The sequence below is a fragment of the Anoplopoma fimbria genome, chromosome 7 (genome assembly GCF_027596085.1).
Source record: "Anoplopoma fimbria isolate UVic2021 breed Golden Eagle Sablefish chromosome 7, Afim_UVic_2022, whole genome shotgun sequence".
Classification (NCBI taxonomy): Eukaryota; Metazoa; Chordata; class Actinopteri; order Perciformes; family Anoplopomatidae; genus Anoplopoma; species Anoplopoma fimbria.
In genome coordinates, this window is record NC_072455.1 from 3,530,350 (window position 1) to 3,552,344 (window position 21,995).

General features: G+C 39.0%; 1 protein-coding gene across 1 annotated transcript in view; it reads left to right on the forward strand.

Annotated features, from left to right (window-relative positions):
* Positions 1-21,995, forward strand: part of si:dkey-172j4.3 (diacylglycerol kinase eta) — a 64,525-nt gene that overhangs the window by 704 nt on the left and 41,826 nt on the right. Inside the window, exon 2 of the mRNA XM_054601491.1 lies at positions 1,112-1,216. Within this exon, the coding sequence (XP_054457466.1) occupies positions 1,112-1,216 (105 nt within the window). The remainder of the gene's footprint in view (positions 1-1,111; positions 1,217-21,995) is intronic.

Below are 21,995 nucleotides of genomic sequence, written 5' to 3' on the forward strand. Positions count from 1 at the left end.
GTCTTATTGTAAATGCACAAGCAGACTCGTCTGACGGCTCAATTACCATCAAAGTAAGCGGTCGAATCACACAGGAAGTGATGAATCAGAGCGTATCCACGTGTAACTGTGTGAACACGCACGTTGGGCAAGAATCTCAATTTCTACGTCCAATCAAGTGCGATTTATCAGTAAAATGCAGGTGCAAAAATGTCCGAGATGTTTATTGATCCCCAATTCTCCTCGGAGACGTCTGAAGCAGAGCTTTAGCCTCCACTGACGACACAGAGGTCATGTCAGTGGCTTCTTTTTTTTAGGAATACAGAAGCCTAAAGAACTATTTACACTTTATAATTTAACGTTACACAAAAGGCAGATACCAATATGTTTAGACATCTTTAATTAGCGTTCTTTAATGAGAAGAAAAACACAAATAATTAGTTTATCTTTAATGGAGTAGAGGACAATGTGAGAAAGCAGAACTCTCGGACGGATGACAGTTTTGCAAAAGATTAAAGAATCAAACATGCAAATAAACTAAAATTAATAAAAATGTTATGGCTTCTTCACGAGTATTTTGTTAAAGTTGCCGCTTGTGCTTTTGAGCCCTTCTTTTTTTAAAGCCTTGAAGGAACTTTATTAACTCTAGTAGATAATTCAAATCTCACAACACACCAGATCTCAACAAGCTTTACAATATTTCTGCGTGACAAAAAGTCACGTTCCGATGTTTAAATTTAGCTCATCGTTGCTTTTTTCCCCTCTTTTGTTTTATATAACCCAACTGATTGTCTCTTGTAAAAGGAAGTTTGAAAGCAGTGATCTTGGTTGCTGCAGATCACTAATCAGACGCAGCTGAAGCCGATTGAACCGCTCAGTCATCAAAATAGCAGCCCATCAACCAAATCACATGGAAAGAATGCAATAAATAAGAGTTTCTTCTAAATGAATGGCAAAACTTTTCCAGTACATTTTAAAAGGAGAACATTTTGAGAACAGATGTCCTTTAACATGAGTTCTGGGTGGTCAAGACCTTACTTTTCAATACATTTGTGCTTTAAAAGGGCTCCAGATATAGTTTATTAATAATATCTGACAGCAATTATTATTGATTTTTTTGTTCTTCTTCCAGGCTGGAGAAGCTGGAGAGGAGTCATCGGACAGCGACGGGGAACAAGAGGAGACGTCGCACAAGTTGATCCGCAAGGTGTCGACGTCGGGACAGATCAGGGCAAAGGTAGGAGAACACACACACAGAGAGAGAGAGAGAGAGAGAGAGAATATGTGTGTGTGCGTGACGGATTATAACCTCGGTGAGGTTTTTATGGGTTGTGACCTCTTCAGAGAGCTTTTTGACTTAACTTTATACATATTAAAACAGGACCTCTCCGAAGTAAAAAGCAACATTAGCAAACCAGGGAGGGATTGAATATTGAAGTTCATAAAAGTGCTCTTAGCTTACTTAGAGAAAGTCTTGGAAATGTTCCTCATGGCCCTGATGGGACCCCTGATTAAACCTTTGAGCTGCTCCTTTATTCAGAAGGTGATATTAAGATTTGAAACATCTCGCCGAAAAGTGAACGTGAAGCCATTTGAAGGACTTTTGCTCGATGTGAAGACTCCACCGTTGGATGATCCACGGTTGCTGCCTCCGTTTATCCGTCTTCTATGAACTTCAATTGGGCCACTTTATCAACGTATCAAATCAGACTCTCATCTTCATCCGATGTGTCTGCGTATGCTGAGGTCAGCTGACTTCCTGCTCACTTCCTGGATGCGCTCTTGTTTGGCCTCTCTCGTCGCTGCCACAGCGATGACGAGTTGTGTTCAGATCTCTGATAGCGGCTCTGACGTAATCACGCACTAACAGCTCTCTCTCTCTCTTTCTTACTGGACTTCATACTGGAAGATATTGATGATCTGATATCAGCCTCTTACTGGCAAATACACGTCTGCCTCATTAATTATTGATGAGCTAACATCAGCAATGAGAGGAGCAATATTTTCAACGCAAACACACAGAAGACAACAGTCCAAATTATTATCGTGTGTGTGTGTGTGTGTGTGTGTGTGTGTGTGTGTGTGTGTGTGTGTGTGTGTGTGTGTGTGTGTGTGTGTGTGTGTGTGTGTGTGTGTGTGTGTGTGTGTGTGTTGAAATCGTTATCCATTACCCTCATTGACCGTCGACTGTAAATCATGCGCTGATCAATAGCAAACACAGGATACCCGGTTAACCCCCTGTTGTCATGGGAGACGGCATCCCATAATGCCACGTTGGTTTCCTGGAGCAGATAATGGTATTGGATATCAGTCTGGTATGGATTTGGCTAATCTCATCGGACACTGTGGCGTTGATGTGCACGCCCGTATAAGGGCATGGTACCACTGTAGAGGGTCACCATGTTGTTGTTTTTTTGTGTCACCTGTGTAGTTTTTTTCTGTTTGTATCAAGTCACCTAGTAAAAGATTATATGTTGATTTTTTTTTTTTCTCAAAAAAAGCAAATTTCTGATTTAATAATGAAAGTTTTTTAGCCGGTGTAAAAGTAAGGTACAATAATATAGATACAGAGATGATAATAAATAGAAAAATAAATAAATTGAATTTCAAAAATGTAGTAATAATATTTAATTGTTTTTATATATATATATCTTTTATTTTTTTGTCTGTTTACATTTTACAGATGTGACCAAATATGTAAATTCATGACGGAAAAGTATTTAAAATGTCATTTTAAACTGACAAAATTTCCATTAACATCACATTTACAATAAAATCAATTTACTTTGAAAATCTATAGTTACAACTACAACATAAAGTTTACAATTTTGTTTACAGAGTGTTGAAAATGTAATGTAAAATCAGACCAAAACGTGGCAGTAAAGTGAATTTTCATTTATATAAAAAAGTACATTTAACATCAACATCAAAACATGACACAAAAACAATAGAGGCAACTATGTTTTATGTTTTAATTAAAATTATCATTAGGATTGTTTCTCCATTTGTGACAGGAGAGTTTTAATGAGTTAAAGAGTCCTCGGTTTCATTGCGATGACATCATCATTCGGCTCCTCTCCCATTGGCTGAATTAGCCTTGTGTCCACCTGCAGTCATGTGAATTAGATTAAGCCAGTCATCGACTCCAGGATTACACTGTAGTGACAACAATGTCCTGAGCGGATTAGTGTGTTTGTGTTTGTTTGGGTACACGTGGGGGAGCACATCAATGTTTGTGTGTGTGTGTGTGTGTGTGTGTGTGTGTGTGTGTGTGTGTGTGTGTGTGTGTGTGTGTGTGTGTGTGTGTGTGTGTGTGTGTGTGTGTGTGTGTGTGTGTGTGTTTTGCCTCTTACTCCCCCTGTCATGTGTTGCCTCCCCTCATTCTGTACTTGATATAACAACAGATGCTAATTCTAATCAACCGTGACATGACATCCTGACACCATTTAACCATTTAGCTAATTTCACTCCCCCAAACCATAAATCACCTAAATAATTACACACATATGCAACAATAGCCATCGGAAGAAGAGGCGTGTCATTTCTATGACTCATCATGGCTGTAATTAAATATCTTTTGGGTTTAGAGACAAGAGACAAGAGCAGATTTTCATCTCACGTTTAATCATTTTAGATTTCAGACGAAATGTACGGGGTTTTTTTGTCGGGTTTGATTGGATTTCTTGATTATGACATGCTTTACTATTTGTATTTTTTGATGTGTCATGTTCATATATCATACGTATATTGTAGGCATATGCTAACACTGTAATTGACTGTTTTATAGCCTGTAATCACAAGTGAACGTGACTTTGGCTATTTGCTAATTGAATGACACTGTAAACCTCAGCCTCTACTGACTGGGTTGGATTTTAAGACTTGTTTTGATATCTTTTGTTGGATCAAGTTTTTGCTATCTATTTTATTTTTTTAGTCTTGCAATTACAAGAACTCAACCCCAACCGTCTTCCAGGGAAAATAAGACTCATATTAAAGCACTTTTGTTTCATTTTTTGATTAAAAAACCCCCAACTCTAAGGGCGTCACAGTGGTCTCGATTCTAAGATGTGCGCCTCGTAAACCACAACGTCCCCAGTACAAGTCTTTGTTGCATGTCATATCCTCTCTCTCTCTCTCTCCCCACATTTCCTGTCGGCCTCTCAACTACATTCTGTTGATTTATAAGACCAATCAAAGGCCAGAAAATGCACCATGACCTATAAAGAAATGCTCATATAAATGTTTAAAATGCCTTTTAGAATAGAGAGAGCAACCAGAAGCTCTGACATCTGATTTCAGAACAGCAGTGATAGTTTCTTTGTTCTTAGATTGCCTCAGAATGAGGAAGTCTCTTTCTAATTTTAGCTTTTTAAAATGTTGCTATTCTAAGAAGTGAAAGAGGAAAAACAACACTTTACTTCTCGCGATATGGACTGTTTACTGTAATGGTTAGGCCTGATATTAATAGCCTGCACTGAACCGTTTTGGCGGTTCTTCTTTTGTTTACCGTAATAGTTTAGTGCAAGTTCCTCATTAGGTTGGAAATACAAGCGTGTGTTTTCAAAAAAACATGTAGCTCTACAGTGCATTAAAAGCCAATCACTAGCATACATTACATCCAGATATATGATGCTTTAAAGTTGTAGAACACAGCATTTTTCACAGCCCAGTACAGCTAATCAATACAGTGATGTATCAGATATGGAATAATATGCGTTTCTTTTTGTTTGCTTAATGATGAGTTGGTTTACAGAGCAGGAACCTGTTTTTTTTTTTTTATCCCAGCTAGCACACCATGCTAGGTCGTATTAGCTTGTCTCAGTCAGACATTCACTGCTTTCCACTGAGCAATGTTGGTTATATTGAGACTTTAAATGTCAAAGTTTGTTGGACATAGTTAGTTCTGGGTTCTTATCCGTGTTGGTGGTGCATCCCACAAAACAGCGGCTTTTAAGCATTTTTCTGTCGCTGGCTAGCAGACAAAAGTGAGAACGAGGCATTTACCCTCCGATATAAAAGTCAATGGAGTGCGAAGAATTGTTTTCCCATCTGGTGTGGGCAGGACAAAATTGCGCTCTGTCTCTTTTTAAAACATTCAAAGTAACTCCCATTTGTTGAGCAGTTTATAGACGTAGTCATGGTGACGTCACCCATTGGTTTGTGGACGGCCGTTATGAAACCTGGAGTTCTGCGATTTCGTCGTCGCCGTCTTGGATTACGGTCGTCGCCATGTTGTTGTTTTTTTCGCAACCAGTAAACAAAAGTTAACCATATTTGGAATGGGTAGGAGTGACGTAGAGACGCTCTGGTAGCGACCTGTCAATCACTGTGTAGCCCCGCCCTAAAGCATACCCTGCTTTATGGTCTGTTTGACTCTAAATGGAGCATCACTTACAAAATGAACATCATGCTGTATTGAAGAAGACTTGAAACTAGAGATTGAGACCATAAACTCATGTTTACAATGTTTACTGAGGGAATAAATCAAGAGAGAAGTAGAGTCATTTTCTCATAGACTTCTATACAACCAGAGGAGTCGCCCCCCTGCTGGTCGGTAGAGAGAATGCAAGTTTTAAGACCCTTCCGCATTGGCTTCACTTAGCAGAATTGGAGGTTGCCACATAGTTGGACCGCTGATAAGCTACAGCCGCTTCCTCTATCTTGGTATCTCTTGCTCACCACGTGTCAAAGTTCACCACAGTAGAACTTGTCGTTTAAATGCTGGTGTGGCTGCGCTTTGTGACTCTTTTGCAGGGAACTTCTGATTTGCTAACATAGATATTGATATAGATATATATCTATTAATAGTCGTGGGAAAATGGACATGTGATGCAAAATTAGAGGAACAAAAATCAATGTCTGTGACAAAAAACAGTTTCTGGTGAATGCCCTTTGACCGCCTGTCTTACTTTCTTTCAATCTGTCTTTTTCTTTGTCTCTCTACCTCCAGGCTCAGTTACATAAGCTTTCACGCTCTTCCTTCTTCCTCTTTTTACCCCCTCGCATCCTTCTCTTCACCTCCTCTTCCTCCTCCTGTTTGCTTCCCTCTCATTAACTGTGTGGAAAGTAAAGGAGACACAGGAAGAACATGAGGCGTAACAGAAAACGGCTCCTTTTGAAATGTGTGCGATTGTGATTTTTAGCGTTGAGTAGGCCGATCACACACGCTGTAATGCACGTACACTTAACACACACACACACACACACACACCACACACACACACACACACACACACACACACACACACACACACACACACACACACACACACTCAGAGAAAAGGGGAGTCCCTTCATCAAGTTTCTTTCCATCTGAGGCAGCACACACAAAACCAGTCCTGTCCTTTCTTTCGTTATTCTACCAATTATTTCCATCACACACCTCCTTTTATTTTCTTAAATTTCATTATTTCACAATATTATATTCATCCCAATCCACAATGTGCCACTCAAAATAAACACCAGCAGTTTATTCTTTATCATCTTTGTTTATTATTTGTCCTTTTTGACATTATTTTTGGAGCATCTGCACTGTGGTTGTCTTTTTCTAACTTTTCTCTGCTTCCCAAACAAAACTTCTGAAATATCAGCACCCCCTCAGCTTATATAACTTATATATATTTAAGGAGTACCAACAGGTAATGCCACTTTTTTTCCCCCTCCGTATATTCCTGTGAATTTTCCTGCACGATGCACTGAAATCAAACCCCCGCTATATTTGTTCTGTTTTATCTGCATCTCGCTCCCAGTGCAGAAGTCTGTGTGGGTGTTCACCGCAATGGAGATGAGGAGTTATAGTGTGTGTGTGTGTGTGTGTGTGTGTGTGTGTGTGTGTGTGTGTGTGTGTGTGTGTGTGTGTGTGTGTGTGTGTGTGTGTGTGTGTGTGTGTGTGTGTGTGTGTGTGGGACGGTAAACTGAAATGGCTTGAGGAGAGTGCAGGAGTGTGTGGGATGGCCAGTGTTACGTGTGTGTATGTATGTGTGTGTGTGTGCGCGTGCTTTGATTTATGCTCTTGGCTTGATGTGATACAGCTGCTTTAGTGTGTGGGTCAATACTGAGAGAGAGAGAGAGAGAGAGAGATGGAGGTGGACAAAAGGGAGAAAATTAGTAAGTGGAAGAGAGAGAGCGAGAGACAGATCCAGAGTCAGTTATATAAGAAGTGCACACTGTGAGCAGCCGGCTCTAATACCCATATTTACCGTCACAACAGGTTGACTGTAGAGGAGGCGGACCGACTATTTAAGACTTGTTGTTCAGTCGCTGCAGCAGAGATCGCATTAAACAGTTTGTTACTTTAGAGAAGCCATTTTTAGGAACGTTTCGGTTAGAATGCTTTGTTTTCATTAGTGCGTTGCTACCTTTTTTCAGCAGTAACTTGTTGATATGTGGAGTGAAACCAATATATGTACAGCTGTACGTATCTGTTTAATATGACAAACATGCATATCCAGTTTTGGGGTAAAATGCCAATTTTTATTCCATATCTTTGGATCCATTAGATCTTACAAAGTAGATGCTGGTCTTCCGCAAAACATGATGAAACCAAACTATTTAATATATCAACCGTATCAATGAAACAAGAAATATTAGAACAAGACAAACACATAGATAAACAAATAAATGAACTAATTTTGCATTTGAAATGGTAGACAATAGAAAACAAATTGTTAGAATAACATCGTAAAAAGATTAAAAGTAGGAGCTTGAGTCGCCAAGGGGATAAATGTTTAAAAAATCGAAAGAGCCAAAAGGTTCATTTTGTACAAAACTTCTCGGAGCAGCGTTTAGAAGTAGTTGCTGTTGGAGAAAAACAAGAGTCTGTTGTCACTGTAGTTGTCTTAAACACTTTTAATAAACCTGATTTTAATATTTGAAGCGTCAGACACTAAATATTAATGCTTGTTTTTGATAGGAAATTATTTGATAAAGCATTTAATTCGCCATGAAATACAATGTACACAGCTTGTTTTATTGATTTGCTATAATGATATTACTCTACATAGGCTGTTGGTCAAACATACACACACACACGCAGACACACACACACGCAGACACACACACACACACACACACACGCAGACACACACACACGCAGACACACACACACACACACACACACTGTCTCCCTGACCGACTGGTGTTTGTTAACTGGAGCCGTCGGACTCACTTTCTATTGATTTGACCTCTTGTTCCCTCGAGTCGTCCAGAGAGAGGAGACTCTTCACAGTCAAAGGAAAACAGGAACTCTGAAGAACAGAGTTTTTCAGAGAGAAAAGACTTTCATTTAAATCATCAGGTATTCTTTTTTTTTCAAAAATATCCAACATCTAAAAGAATATATCATTTTCAAATCATTAATTCAAATTTTGCACAAGAAACTCACTGTAATTTAGGAGGTTTAAGACTCAATATTTGCTTTAATACAAGAAAAAAACTGCTTTTTAAACCAAATTTTCCCTAACTCTGATAGAACTATAGGTCCAACCCACATTTACCAAAGCAGACAATTTCCTCGTCCGTTTTTGGAGCCTAGTCTGGAGTTATATTTATAAAAAAAGAAGAGGAAGCACATTTTCAGTCCTCAGTTCTCTATTTTTTACTCTTTTCATTGTTTATCTTTTGTGTCCCGTCTTATTTCAATTCCTCGCTTTCATTGCTGACACCTGCTTTGGCTTTATTTCCTCCAGCCTTGATCTCTACGTGCTCTCTCTCTCTCTCTCTCTCTCTCTCTCTCTCTCTCTCTCTCTCTCTCTCTCTCTCCCCTTTCTTTCCTTTCATGCTTTCCTCCCTTCATCTATCTTTTGCTCCTATTTTCTTTTCACCTGCCCTCTCTTGGTCTCTATATACTGCAAATCCTGCTGATGCGCTTCCTTTCACTGACATGGGTGTTTTTAAAATCATTCGTGATAGATTCAGTGAGTTAGAGATGCTTGAAAACTCACAAAATACTGTTTCTTTATTTGTTACTCAGCCCACAAGATTTGCACTTAAATGTAAACTCTGGCGTTTCAGGGTGACCAAAACAAACTTAAGAAGTATTTTTAGCTATATCCAGTCAACCAAGACTCTAAAAGCTTTTTTTCCCAGGTACAATTCAGGTATTTTCCAACCAATCCTGTTGTAGAGGATTGGAAACAAAAAATCTGACAAAACCAAGATATCTAGTCAAGCAGCACGAACCACCTTCAGTATTTTTAAGTAGCTTTAATTTCATATAAATCTTTTAAATATCTTTTCATCTTTAGTCTGACCAAACAAATTAGCTCGCACGATTAGCTTCTGTAGCTAACTGCATCACTATTTACTTTAGTTGTAACTTGCTGGCTGAGGCTGGGCTTTTAAGTAAGTTAAAGTAAGTTTTAAGCCCGTTTTTGATGTTATTTGTTTATTTTATTTGCATGACTCATTTTAGAACTGGAACTAATATCAGCTTCGTCGAGTGCCGATCGGGAGCGTGATCGGAATTTATTCGGAAATCTCAGGCTGTCATAAAGTTGAAGGAAATCATTATTGACTAATGTCAATTATGTTTCTATTTTACATGTACAATGTTTCTTCCCCTTTGTATTGAGGTACTTAATTGATTATTGAACTATATCTTCTCCTCTTTTTATTCGTGGTACTTATGATAGTTGAAACGTTGGGTAAAGATTATCCGACAGGAGGTCCTCAGAAGACAAATGTCAAACAATACAATAACAAAGCATTCTCAATAGTAAATGTTGACCTTTTGGATCTGCATACATTTTTCGGGTTTCACGTCAGTTTCCAAAACTGCTTTCTCATGTTGTAACATCGATTGATTTTTTAAAGGACCTCAAACGTCCCATCACTCTTCTTCCACTTAAAGATGTTGAACATGAAAGTCACAAAGATTTATATCAGCAGCAGAATGTGTGTTAGGAGACGTCAGACTTTACATTCTTGTATTGATCTCACTCCATCACTCTCTGTTCCGTTCTCTCCTTCTTCCTCTCGTCTTTTTCCCTCTCCATCCTTGCCCCGTCATCCCTCCTCCCTCCCGTGGCTGCAGAGTCTGAACCGCCATGACGCTTCAGTCTGCAACAGGCCGTTACAGAAAGTGTGTTTCAGTGTGTGTGTGTGTGTGTGTGTGTGTGTGTGTGTGTGTGTTTGTTTCAGTGTGTGAGACAAAGTTGATGACTTATCTACAGCTGCTGTGTCTAACATAGTGACACTCACTTTGGAAATGTGCTAATGACAAGGAGACAACAAAACAAGTGTGTGTGTGTGTGTGTGTGTGTGTGTGTGTGTGTGTGTGTGTGTGTGTGTGTGTGTGTGTGTGTGTGTGTGTGTGTGTGTGTGTGTGTGTGTGTGTGAGAGAGTGTGTGTGTGTTGCCACTAAGGAACTGACGTGCCCTCTCAATCAGTAACAGCTGTTTGTGTGTGTGTGTGTGTGTTAGTGTGTGTGTTTGTGTGTGTGTTTGTGATGTCACTAATGAGAGAACACATTTCAGTGTTGACAGGTGTGTTTTTGTCTGCGTTTGTGTTTACATATGTATGTGTGTGTAGAGCTGCTAATGTGCTAACGTGTGCTATCAATCAGTGGTGTGTGTGTGTGTGTGTGTGTGTGTGTGTGTGTGTGTGTGTGTGTGTGTGTGTGTGTGTGTGTGTGTGTGTGTGTGTGTGTGTGTGTGTGTGTGTGTGTGTCCACAGGCCTGTACTGTTCATCACTTCCTTGTCTCTCTCTCTCTCTCTGTTGTCTGTCGGCTAATGGAGACTGACTACAGGAAGCTTGAGTTTTAGCGTCTCTGGGATCTGAATTGACATCTTGTTAGTGTCAGAGATGATATTTATAGTTTGTTTTTAGTTTGTAATAAGCAGTTAAGTAAATGTCCTTAGTCTGCAAATGGTTTCAGCATTTTATCCTCTAACCTCAGGTGCTAAATGAGGCGTTTAAGTCCATCCAGCAGAGTCTGGTTTTTTTTTTCATGGTGCTCCACATTCTGAATAACCAACCGCTCCAAAACCATCCGACGGGTTTGAATGGCATGTTTTCTTTACAAAGATAAACAAAAATACGGTATTCATCAACCAGAAACTGTCATAACAGAATTTATCATCATAACTTCAAATTGCAGGCGCTCCTTGAATGAATCATCTATGAAGAACACAAAAAAATTGAAGCTTAGATTTGTGATATTTCTTCAAAATCACATTATTCAACTATTTCATTTAAAATTTCACCAAAATTAAACAGTTTGCTCTGACCAGATTCTGTAAAAAACAGAAAATTCTGCGCTCTTCCGCGCAACTGGGAAGCCTCAAGTGACTCGGCTGAGACCAACAGTCCCATTACAAAAATTGGGTGAATCTTGGATTGAACTACAGGCAGTTAAACACAGATCAGAGAGGAGAGGACAATAAGAGAGGTTGTTAAAATGCAAATTGTTATGCAAAGCTGTTGGAGCCTCAATTTTTTTATCCATTATTGCTAGCTTGTTTAAATATATATATATATAAATTGTTTCCCAATTTTTGTAAAATAGATGTTTCCTTTTTATGACTTCTGGCATGGTAACTGTTTTTTTACAGCACAAAAGCCATGTTGTCATTAAATGCTACTTTCTCTCACATCTACAACACGTTTATTCAAATGTTTTGTATAAGAAGTCACCTGTTTGTTTTCCCACTTTTGACTGTCATTCACCAGAATGGAAAAATAATTAAACTTATATAAAAAGAAAAAAAACACATTCAGCTGAGAAACATGCGAAACACGATCACGTTGTTATTTGAGATGAAGGACCACTTAACTGTGCACGTCGTGCACGTTGGACCGTTGAGTCACATTGTCTTTATAATGAGAGGAGAGGCCACAACATTTCCTCTGACGCTCTGCTGCTGTCAACTGTGTACAGTCGGTCCTGGCAGGGCTCAAACATTCATATTTTACTTTCCTCTTTCCTTGTTTACCTTTTTATTTGTTTTTCTTTTTATTCTGTCTTATTCATTTATTTATTTCGCTTCTGTGCACCTCTTTTTTAACCCTGCTATCTCTTTATCTTTCTTTCTTTCTCTCTTAGAGGACAAAAATAGACTCACTCTTGGGTTTTTTGTCAGCCTCTCTGTCATGAAACCTCTTTAACAGGAAACGAGAGATGGTCACCACAACACACAAACACACATACAAATACACACACAGCTAAATAAACACACACACAAACACGCTAGTTTTGCAATACTGCTGTCGTGAGAAAACCAGGTAAATGTTATGATTGAGTTTGTTCTTTTTTTGAATGCAGCTTGCAACATAAGAGTTTTCTTTGTGTGTGTATTGCGCATGTGCATGCATATGTCGTGTGTCTGTGTGTGTGTGTGTGTGTGTGTGTGTGTGTGTGTGTGTGTGTGTGTGTGTGTGTGTGTGTGTGTGTGTGTGTGTGTGTGTGTGTGTGTGTGTGTGTGTGTGTAATGGGCTGTCACACACACCCCGACTTGAAGTACCACATGAGGAGTAACAGTCTGAGTCAGCAGCATAAAAGAAGACATCTGTTAATGACACTGACTAAAGACTGAACTGTGTCTCTGTTACAAAGAGAGAAGGAGGTCGTGTGTTCAGTCCTTTTCTTCACACCAGCTCTATTCAATACACAAGTATATTTCCCGGCAATTAGACTAATTAGAATCATTGTGGTTGTTGATGCTACCTGCTGTGTGGACGACCTTTAATCCCACAATAGTGCACACAGGTGTTACAGGCGGAGAGCTCCGGGGTCTTGATTGTGGCCCCTCTGGCTGGATCATGTGAGGGACCAGTGAAGGTCTCATCCAGCATTAGTAGCAATAACTACGAAACATGATGTTCGATAAGTCGTAGATGTCAACGTTGATGTGTTTGTCATTTGTGTTTGGCGTACTTTGGTAACAGCACTTTTGTGTTGTTAGTTTAACCCAAACTACAAACTTTCCCTGAACCTAACTAAGTAGTTCTGTTGCCTGAACCCAACTATGAAGTTTTGTTGCCTAAACCTAACTATTTGAAGTGTAACTATGAAGTGTTGTTGCCTGAACCCAACTATGAAGTGTTGTTGCCTGAACCCAACTATGAAGTGTTGTTGTTGCCTGAACCTAACTATGAAGTGTTGTTGTTGCCTGAACCCAACTATGAAGTTTTGTTGCCTAAACTGAATTTAGTAGTTTTGTTGCCTAAACTAAATTATTTGATGCCTTAACCTAACCAAGTCGTTTTGTTGCCTGAACCTAACTATGAAGTGTTGTTGTTGCCTGAACCCAACTATGAAGTGTTGTTGTTGCCTGAACCCAACTATGAAGTGTTGTTGCCTGAACCCAACTATGAAGTGTTGTTGTTGCCTGAACCCAACTATGAAGTGTTGTTGCCTGAACCCAACTATGAAGTGTTGTTGCCTGAACCTAACTATGAACCTGAACCTAACTATGAAGTGTTGTTGTTGCCTGAACCCAACTATGAAGTGTTGTTGCCTGAACCTAACTATGAAGTGTTGTTGTTGCCTGAACTGAAGTGTTGTTGCCTGAACCCAACTATGAAGTGTTGTTGCCTGAACCCAACTATGAAGTGTTGTTGTTGCCTGAACCCAACTATGAAGTGTTGTTGCCTGAACCCAACTATGAAGTTTTGTTGCCTGAACCTAACTATGAAGTGTTGTTGTTGCCTGAACCTAACTATGAAGTGTTGTTGTTGCCTGAACCTAACTATGAAGTGTTGTTGCCTGAACCCAACTATGAAGTGTTGCCTGAACCTAACTATGAAGTGTTGTTGCCTGAACCCAACTATGAAGTGTTGTTGCCTGAACCCAACTATGAAGTGTTGTTGTTGCCTGAACCTAACTATGAAGTTCTGTTGCCTAAAATAACATGTAAGGTCTATTTAAGGTCATTATAGTGCAGTTTCTTCTGTTCATTCTTTCCCTCGGCCTTCTCAACCTCATGTCACAGTAGTGTTGTTCTCTATGATCTGTGCCGTTACAACTCTGAGTTTCCCCTTTTGGTGATGAGATGTTTCAGTCACACAGACGGGGCTGTAGAGAAACGTTTGATGTGTCCTCTGTCTGTTAGAAGACACCTCTTGCATGTCATGAACCTGTGTTGGCGTGCGTTTCACTTCCTGCACTGCGTGTAGCGAGGGAGGGCTCCCCTTTGTGTTTCACTGATAGTTAGTCTGAAAGAAGTGCTAACAGACACTTTACAATGAGTCATTATTTGAGTTGGTGTTGAATGTCACTATTTCTGGTACATCTTTACTTCGTATCTACTATTCCTAATTCTAACGCTGTTGCTATTCTCATTCTGTTGCTAGTTTGTAAGTACATAAATGGTAACAAAAACAAGAGTCAAGAACAGTCATTTACAGTGAGTACAGTTAGAACCAGAAGGGAGCGCAGACCTCTGCAACAGCATTTACATAAGTGAGTATTTATTGCCCCCGTATTTTAGATCTGCTCCAAAATACAGTGTGTTCTTCCTTGGTTTATGCACCACCCATCAACCAAGTTTAATGAATATTGGGTCAGTAGTTTTTCTGTAATCCTGCTGACAAACAGGCCAACAAACTGAACCAAAAACATAACCTCCTTGGCGGAGGTAAAGCAGAAATGTATTGCAAGATATTTAGACCTTATTGAGTCCTGATTTATGCTGTGGGGAGTTACAACATGCAAATACTAGAAGACTCTCTAACCTGCACTGTGACCATGCGCTAAAACCGAAATCTAAAACAAGAACCTTTGCTCTTCAGAAACCTTTTTATTTCTTGCTGTCCACTAGAAAACTACATGAGAATATGGAGCCAATATGTAAACGCAGTGTTTTTATAACTTAATAAACGGAGAACGTTGATTTGAGAATCAGAAAACAGAGAGGTGTGAACAAAAAGCAGCAGAAGAAACAATTTATTTCAATGATTCGATGGGTGAAATGTTACTGTAATCGTTAACAAGTCAAAGATTACGGATTAAAGAGGCTGTTATGAGTAATGCGTGATTCTTACTGAAACCCGGAGTCTCTCTCTCTCTTGATTTTACTAACGGTACTCTGGCAGCACGGTGACTGTACTGGAAGGATGTGGCTTCCATTCTAAAAACAACACATTTTATTTTTATACCACTGTGAGTGTGAGAATTTTAACGGAGTACATTTGTTGTCATTATGAAAGTGAGAGCTAGAATTAGACTGAGCTTAACTCTAAACTGATTGATTGACAGATAACGGAGCAGAACTAAACTGACTACATCGTCTCTTCTCTTCTCTTCTCTTCTTCCATCCCTCCATCACATCTCCGTCCTCTCTTCACCTCTCTGTGTTTTCTGACTCAGTGACTTAATTAGTTTGTTTTTATTACGACTTTGAAAAAGCACCGTGCATAAAATGAAACAATTAAAAGTTAAAAGGTAATAAAAAATGGGATCTGTGACCTTCAGCATTTAATCCTTCCGACAAATCATCCACTGATTTGAATACAATTTCCCAATAAGAAAAGGAGCTTGTAAAAAACAATCAGAACTCAAGGTCCACTTACTGGCTTTTTTTCCTCCCCAAGGCGCTTTCAATTGCATCGCCTGATTTTCATCAGTGGATGGAGTTTTTTCATAGGACTTCATTCGTGACCGAGAAAATAGCAATATGCAAAAAACGATTCCAACTTAAGGTCTGCTTACTACCTTTTTGTTCTCAAGCCCAAGAGCTTTCAATTGTTTCGCATGGTCTTCATAAGTGGATGGAATCTTTTCTTAGGACTTCATTCTTGACCCAGAAAATAGCTGTTTGGCAAAACAGCAAAAAACATCTCAACTCAAGGTCCACTTACTAGCTCAAATGCAAATAATTGTAAAATGAACACATTCAAATAAGCAGTAGGTCATGGTTATTTCCGGCTTAACAGTTCACACGTGTCTAAGAATAGAAGGTTGTAAACAAATAAGGTTTTATTTTTATCCCGTTGCTAATCTGGCCATCTTGTTCACACATTCAGAAAATAGGTCAATGGTAATTTTAAAGCTAACACTGATATAACAAAGGGAAGTTTGTTATCGCTCTGCCCATGTTTGACAATAATAGAGAAGCATTTTTTCCTCCATGTTCTTTCTGCAGACTTGGGCCAATAATCTGCCTCCGTGTTTGAGCTCTGTGTTTAAAGCTCAAGAAAAAGGGCTCCGTGTGCAGAGACCTTGTGTTTGTTATGAAGCTGCGTTGGCGTGAGCCTCGCTTCTGTTTACACTCCTCCAGCGTGTGAGGGAGGGTAAATGTTCAGTTTGTCCTGAGGGTGAAGGAGGTGAAGAGGAGGTTGAGATATTTGCATCAGAGGTGGAGAGTCCAGCTTTTTCTGGATGGAACGATCACCTGCTGCTCGATATGTGTGTTGTGTTTTGATCTGTGTGGCTCATATTCTCTCTATGAGGCCAATAATCTCAAAATCAAATTATATTTTTAATCCCTGACTCAACAGCAGATTAGCTAATCATCGTTTTCTCTTGATCACAAGTGAATTATCTTTTTTTTTTGTATTCACAAATTCATGATTTTCCCATTTATTGTTGCCGAAGGTTTTAGCAAGTCAACAAACTCTAGATTTAAGATGAAATTATCATGTTTTTATCAATAAAACAATGAACACATTATTAAAATAGTTTCTCTACCAAATAGTTACTGATTCCATCTTTTTCCCCTTTCAAAATATGCTGTTTTTCTTTGTTTTATATAACTAAAATATCTGGTCTATAATGAATAGTTGTTGGACGAAACAAGCTGAAGACATCTCCTCGTTCCTTGGGATGTCTAATGGCCATATTTTACGATTTTCCAACGTTTAATAGAACAAACAATTATCAAATAATTGCTTTTACAGTCAGACAACAGGCGAGATTGTAAAACAATAAAGTCTGGAATACAACTTAGGCTGCAACTAGTGATTGTTTTCATAGTTGATTTTTCTGTTTATTTTTTTGGAGTGAAAAAAGTTGAATTTTAATTTATTTTTCTCTGTCTTCAAATTGACAGTTTTTTCCAACCAACTGTGTAAAACAGATATTCATCCTACAATGACGAGAAGTTTTAGTTTATAACCCAGTAGAGCCCCTCATCTTTTAGCTGTCCCACAAAGCCTAATAAAAACATACGGTGACGTTGATTTTTAGCCATTACACTCCAAGCCCTTGGAACAGCCTAAATATTACATAAATATTAATATATAAATATTAATATTTTTAAACAGAAACTAAAAAACCCATCTATTCAGTCTGGCTTTTATGTAGTGTTTTAAAATATTGTGTTTATTATTTAGTCAGATTCTATACAGTGTTTTATGCTGTGGTTTTAGTATTTATACATCATTAATTTAGTCAGTGTTTTATTATTTAATTCTCTATTCAGTGTGCATTAGTTTCTAAATCTTTTCATTTTCGTCTTCTTTTCTTCTCGTCACTCACTTGTAAAGCACTTTGAATTGTATTTGATTTGTTTGAAAGGTGCCAAGTAAAGAAAACCTGATTTACGATTGATTGACAGAGACGCACTCGCTGTTAATCGACTAATTGATTATGTTTCCTCATGTATTCCCTTCCTGACTTCCTGCTTTTGTTCGTCCTCGAAATTAGCGGAGATGGGACTCTCTTAGTGACTCAAGCTTTGTGAGGGAGGATGATTTTATAGCGATAACCCTGCAGCATTTTGTTGATGCATCCTGTCGCATTTACCCTTAATGGCTAAGTGTCCTTTTATTTTTCATTTTTTTTAAATTCTACTTGGCTTCGTTGTCCTGCAGTGGCTTTCCGGTCTTGGATCGAGGCGATTCAGGGCCAAAGACGCAACTGGCACAGAAAGATGAGGACACAAGACGATTTATAATCATATTAGGAACGGAGCACTTTTAACCGGCCCCGAGTCGTACGATCGCCAATCTCTCTCTCTCTCTCTCTCCATTTACCAATCTCTATCTCGCTCCCTGACTCTGCCTTTTGTCTCTCGTTGCCTCTGCGTCTGCCACTCTCTCTCTTTCCCTTAGTCATGGAGCTTAAAGCCAAGCCAGACAGTGAATCATATTAGAGTTTGAGGTATTGGCACGTTATCAGAAGGACGACAAATTACCCCCCTAGCTTCTCGATCTGGGTAACGAAGCCGCACAGACACCAAAAGACACACAATAACCCCTTAATCCACACAAACTCTTCATATGTGCACACACACACACGCGACACAAAGGGTTTTACCAGGAAAGAAACTGATGTTTGCGTAAAAGAAGAAGAAGAAAAAAAAAAAGCCACATCCTTTGAACGAGCAGAGCAGAGCCGAGGGAGCTTACTGTTTTCTAAACAAAGCACCGATCGAATGTCGCTGCAAACAATGAGAGAAGAAGAAGACGACGGGGTGGGCACAGAGAGAGAAAGAGGAGAAGAAGAAGAAGAAGAGAGAGGGGGTTGATGGGAAGGGAGTTTGTGAAACGAGAGGTGTTTGTTTATTGGGGGTAAAGGAGGCTGCTTTGTATTTAAAGTAGGTTTGTGTGTTTGTGTGTGTGTGTGTGAGAGAGAGAGAGAGAGAGAGAGAGAGAAAATGGTGAAACAAGCAGGATAGTTTGGTGGTATTTAGGTTTCAACAGCTAAATAAAGAAATTACCTACATTTCTTTTATGCATGTGCGTTTGATTCTGTGTGTGTGTGTGTGTGTGTGTGTGTGTGTGTGTGTGTGTGTGTGTGTGTGTGTGTGTGTGTGTGTGTGTGTGTGTGTGTGTGTGTGTGTGTGTGTGTGTGTGCAAAACTTCACAGCCTAGCTTCAGGACTTTTTGGGCCATTCAATTGACTTAAATTGATTTCCTGTAGAGTTACTCTAACCGTAACCAAAACCACTATCAGCCTGAACCTAACTTTAGACTAACTTTAACCTGAAGCTAACATTACCCCTACCCAAACCTAACCCTAACATAAACCTCACATTACCCTCACCTTAACCTATACCAAACCTTAACCTAACTTTAACCCCAACCTAACCTTACCCCAAACCTTAAACTTAACCTAACCTTAGCTAGCCTTGCCCTTAAATTAACCTTAACCTAAACCTTAACCCAAACCTAAATTTACCCTAACTTTAAGGTAAACCTAACCTTATCGCAAATCTTAAACTAAACCTAACCTAAGCTAACCTTACCCTTAAATAAACATTAACCTGAACCCAAACCTAAACCTTAACCTAACCTTAACCTTACCTTATCCTAAACTTAACCTTAACCTAAACCTTAAACTAAACCTAACCTTAACTTAACCTAAACATAAACCTTAACCTAACATTACCTCTTACCTTAACCTAACCCTAACCTAAACTTAACCTTACCCTAATCTTAAACAAAGTCTTAACCCTAACATGTGATGGTTTACGTTATAAGGACGTACATTTTGTCCTTTTTTTGACAATGTGACTGTCTTCTGACACACACACACACACACACACACACACACACACACACACACACACACACACACACACACACACACACACACACACACACACACACACTTAACTGGAAGAGCTCTGTGGTAAATCTGCTTGCGAAGAAAAAGAAGATCGCAGCTCGGGAATCTGGCCTGTTTGTGGCTTCCTGAGTGCGTTCACCGTGGAAGTGTGTGTGGGTGTGTGTGTGTGTGTGTGTGTGTGTGTGTGTGTGTGTGAGTGTGTATTGTATATGTGTGTGTATGCATGTGCTGCATGCAAACAAATGTGCACACATGTAGCATAATATATTCCAGACATGTTTGTAGTCTATAAATAGCAGCATAACAAACAGTGTGTACGACAAAGCAGAAATTAAATGAGTCGTTTTCACGTGAACAAAAAGAATCATAGCATCCTTGTTTTAACCAAAGATAAACGTGTTGGAACTAAATGTATGTGATTGTTTATTCTTTAAAATGTCTGAAAATAGTAGGAAATGTAAAACAAATAAAAAGGCTGGGCTTCATAGTCATAATCTTTTATCCTGATATATAGATCATTTCAAATCTCGACAACAATATAAACAAAAATTGTAGCATGTTTTCTGATAATTCAACAAATAAATAGTTTATATGAAATAACCACATGGTAAAGACTAGTAAAAGTACTGTGTAGAAATACATTTTACAGAATTCATGATTAATTAGCATTATGTGTTTTAAAGTGCCCACTTCCTGCTTTGTAACATAAAGCAATCCAGCAGATTTCCCTCCAGCTTTAGGTCATACAGTAAAAAAAAGAATGTATTTCATGATACTTAGGAAATGTGATTATAACACATGTATTTAAATACTTTAAAATTCTACTTCAGGTTGTGTTTCTTTCTATCAAGACACTGGAAAGCAGGAAAAACAATAATTCATCAGTCAAGGCAATGTTTTTATTGTTGGTCACCTAGCAACAAGTGTTGTCACGACTCCCCTGATTTCACGCACCAACATCAGCTCACTAGTCATGATGTGGGCGTCCACCAGGCAGGACGGGGCTAACAAAAGAGTAGCCATTAAGGTTGCATTATGGGAAGTGTAGCATCCAATGTTTTGAGCCCAAACTGAGGAGTGGAATGTCAAGATTAATCAGCCTCTGGTGCTTTGAATTTTGATGATTCTTTTTTTTTTTTTTTTTAATCTGTCTCTCACTAATGTTCAGTTATCCCTTTAAGATATGCCAAACATATTGAAGTATCAGCTGGCGTGTCACATGACCTCAAAGCAGCTTCTTTTCTCAGGCTATTGGACTCCTAAATTCATCCTCCAACCTCCACATATCGTGTAGTTTACCTTTTTTTTGTGTCTTTTTCCTCTGTAGCAAAATAGGATTTCATTGCACAACCATGTGTTGTAAAAACTACAAATGAGCTGCAGGGAGCAATAGATTAGACGTTAAAAACGCGTAGATCAATATAAACATTTACAGGTATTTGGAGATAATACATCATTTTGAGTGCAGTTCATGCGTGTGACTACACCTCCTCACATTCTAATTAGACCTTACAGTGAAGCATCAAGCGTTCAGTTTGTGCAACATGTCTGCAGCAGAACGAGCAGATGTGTGCACATGATAAGATCATGATTAAATTGTGTGTGTGTTTGCAGCAGTGTGTGTGTGTGTGTGTGTGTGTGTGTGTGTGTGTGTGTGCAGCAGTGTGTGTGTGTGTGTGTGTGCGTGTGCGTGCAGCAGGGTTCCCTTCAGTGTGCCGGTTAGACGGGAGGAATCTCAGACTGGCAGCCGGAGTGCTCACACAGAAGTTTGTCATGCTTTCTGCACCGCCGGCTAACCACTCGGTGAACTCCTTTGTAGAAAGTCTATTTCTGTCTGTGTTTGAGAAACCGAGCTTATTCTAGAAACGGCTGTTACTGTATATGGTAAATCCCCAACCGTCCTCTCTCTCTCTCTTTCTCTCTCTCTCTCTCTTTGTTTATGCATCCAGTTCCTTTTTCTTTCTACTTCTCTCTTTTATCTTCTCTATGTTCCTGTTTTTGTCAACCTTCACTTGTTGTTTGCTTTCTCTTTCGTTTGTTCTTTCTTCCTTGCTCCTCTTTTTCTTTCATTTTTTTAGTTAAATCATCCTTTCTTTTACTCTTTTTTTTTTTTAATGTATTCGTGGTCACTGCAGAGGTCTGTCAGTGTGAGTGTACAGGCATGCTGTGTAGCAATCTGTTGCCTGTCAGATTAACTGGCAACACACACACAAACCTGCTTTCAGAGGAAAACGCAGGGATGCATACTTTAAGTATATAACATTGGCACAAACACACATACACACACACACGCATACACCCACCTGTTATGCAAGCGAAATCCTGTTGTTACCACCATCTGCCTGGTTGACTTTTTCAGTTTACAAGTTGTTCTCTCTTCACGGTCAACTCTGTCTCCTCTTCTTCTTCACTCGTCCTCTAAATCCTTTTCAGCAACAGGAGCTTTGGTGTTTGACAAGAAAACAATAGTTTATATTTGGTATTTTATTCTCTTGTTTTATGGAGAGGTACATTTCCCAAATTTTTATTTTCTCATTAAGTTAGTTTAGATACTTTTTCCAAATA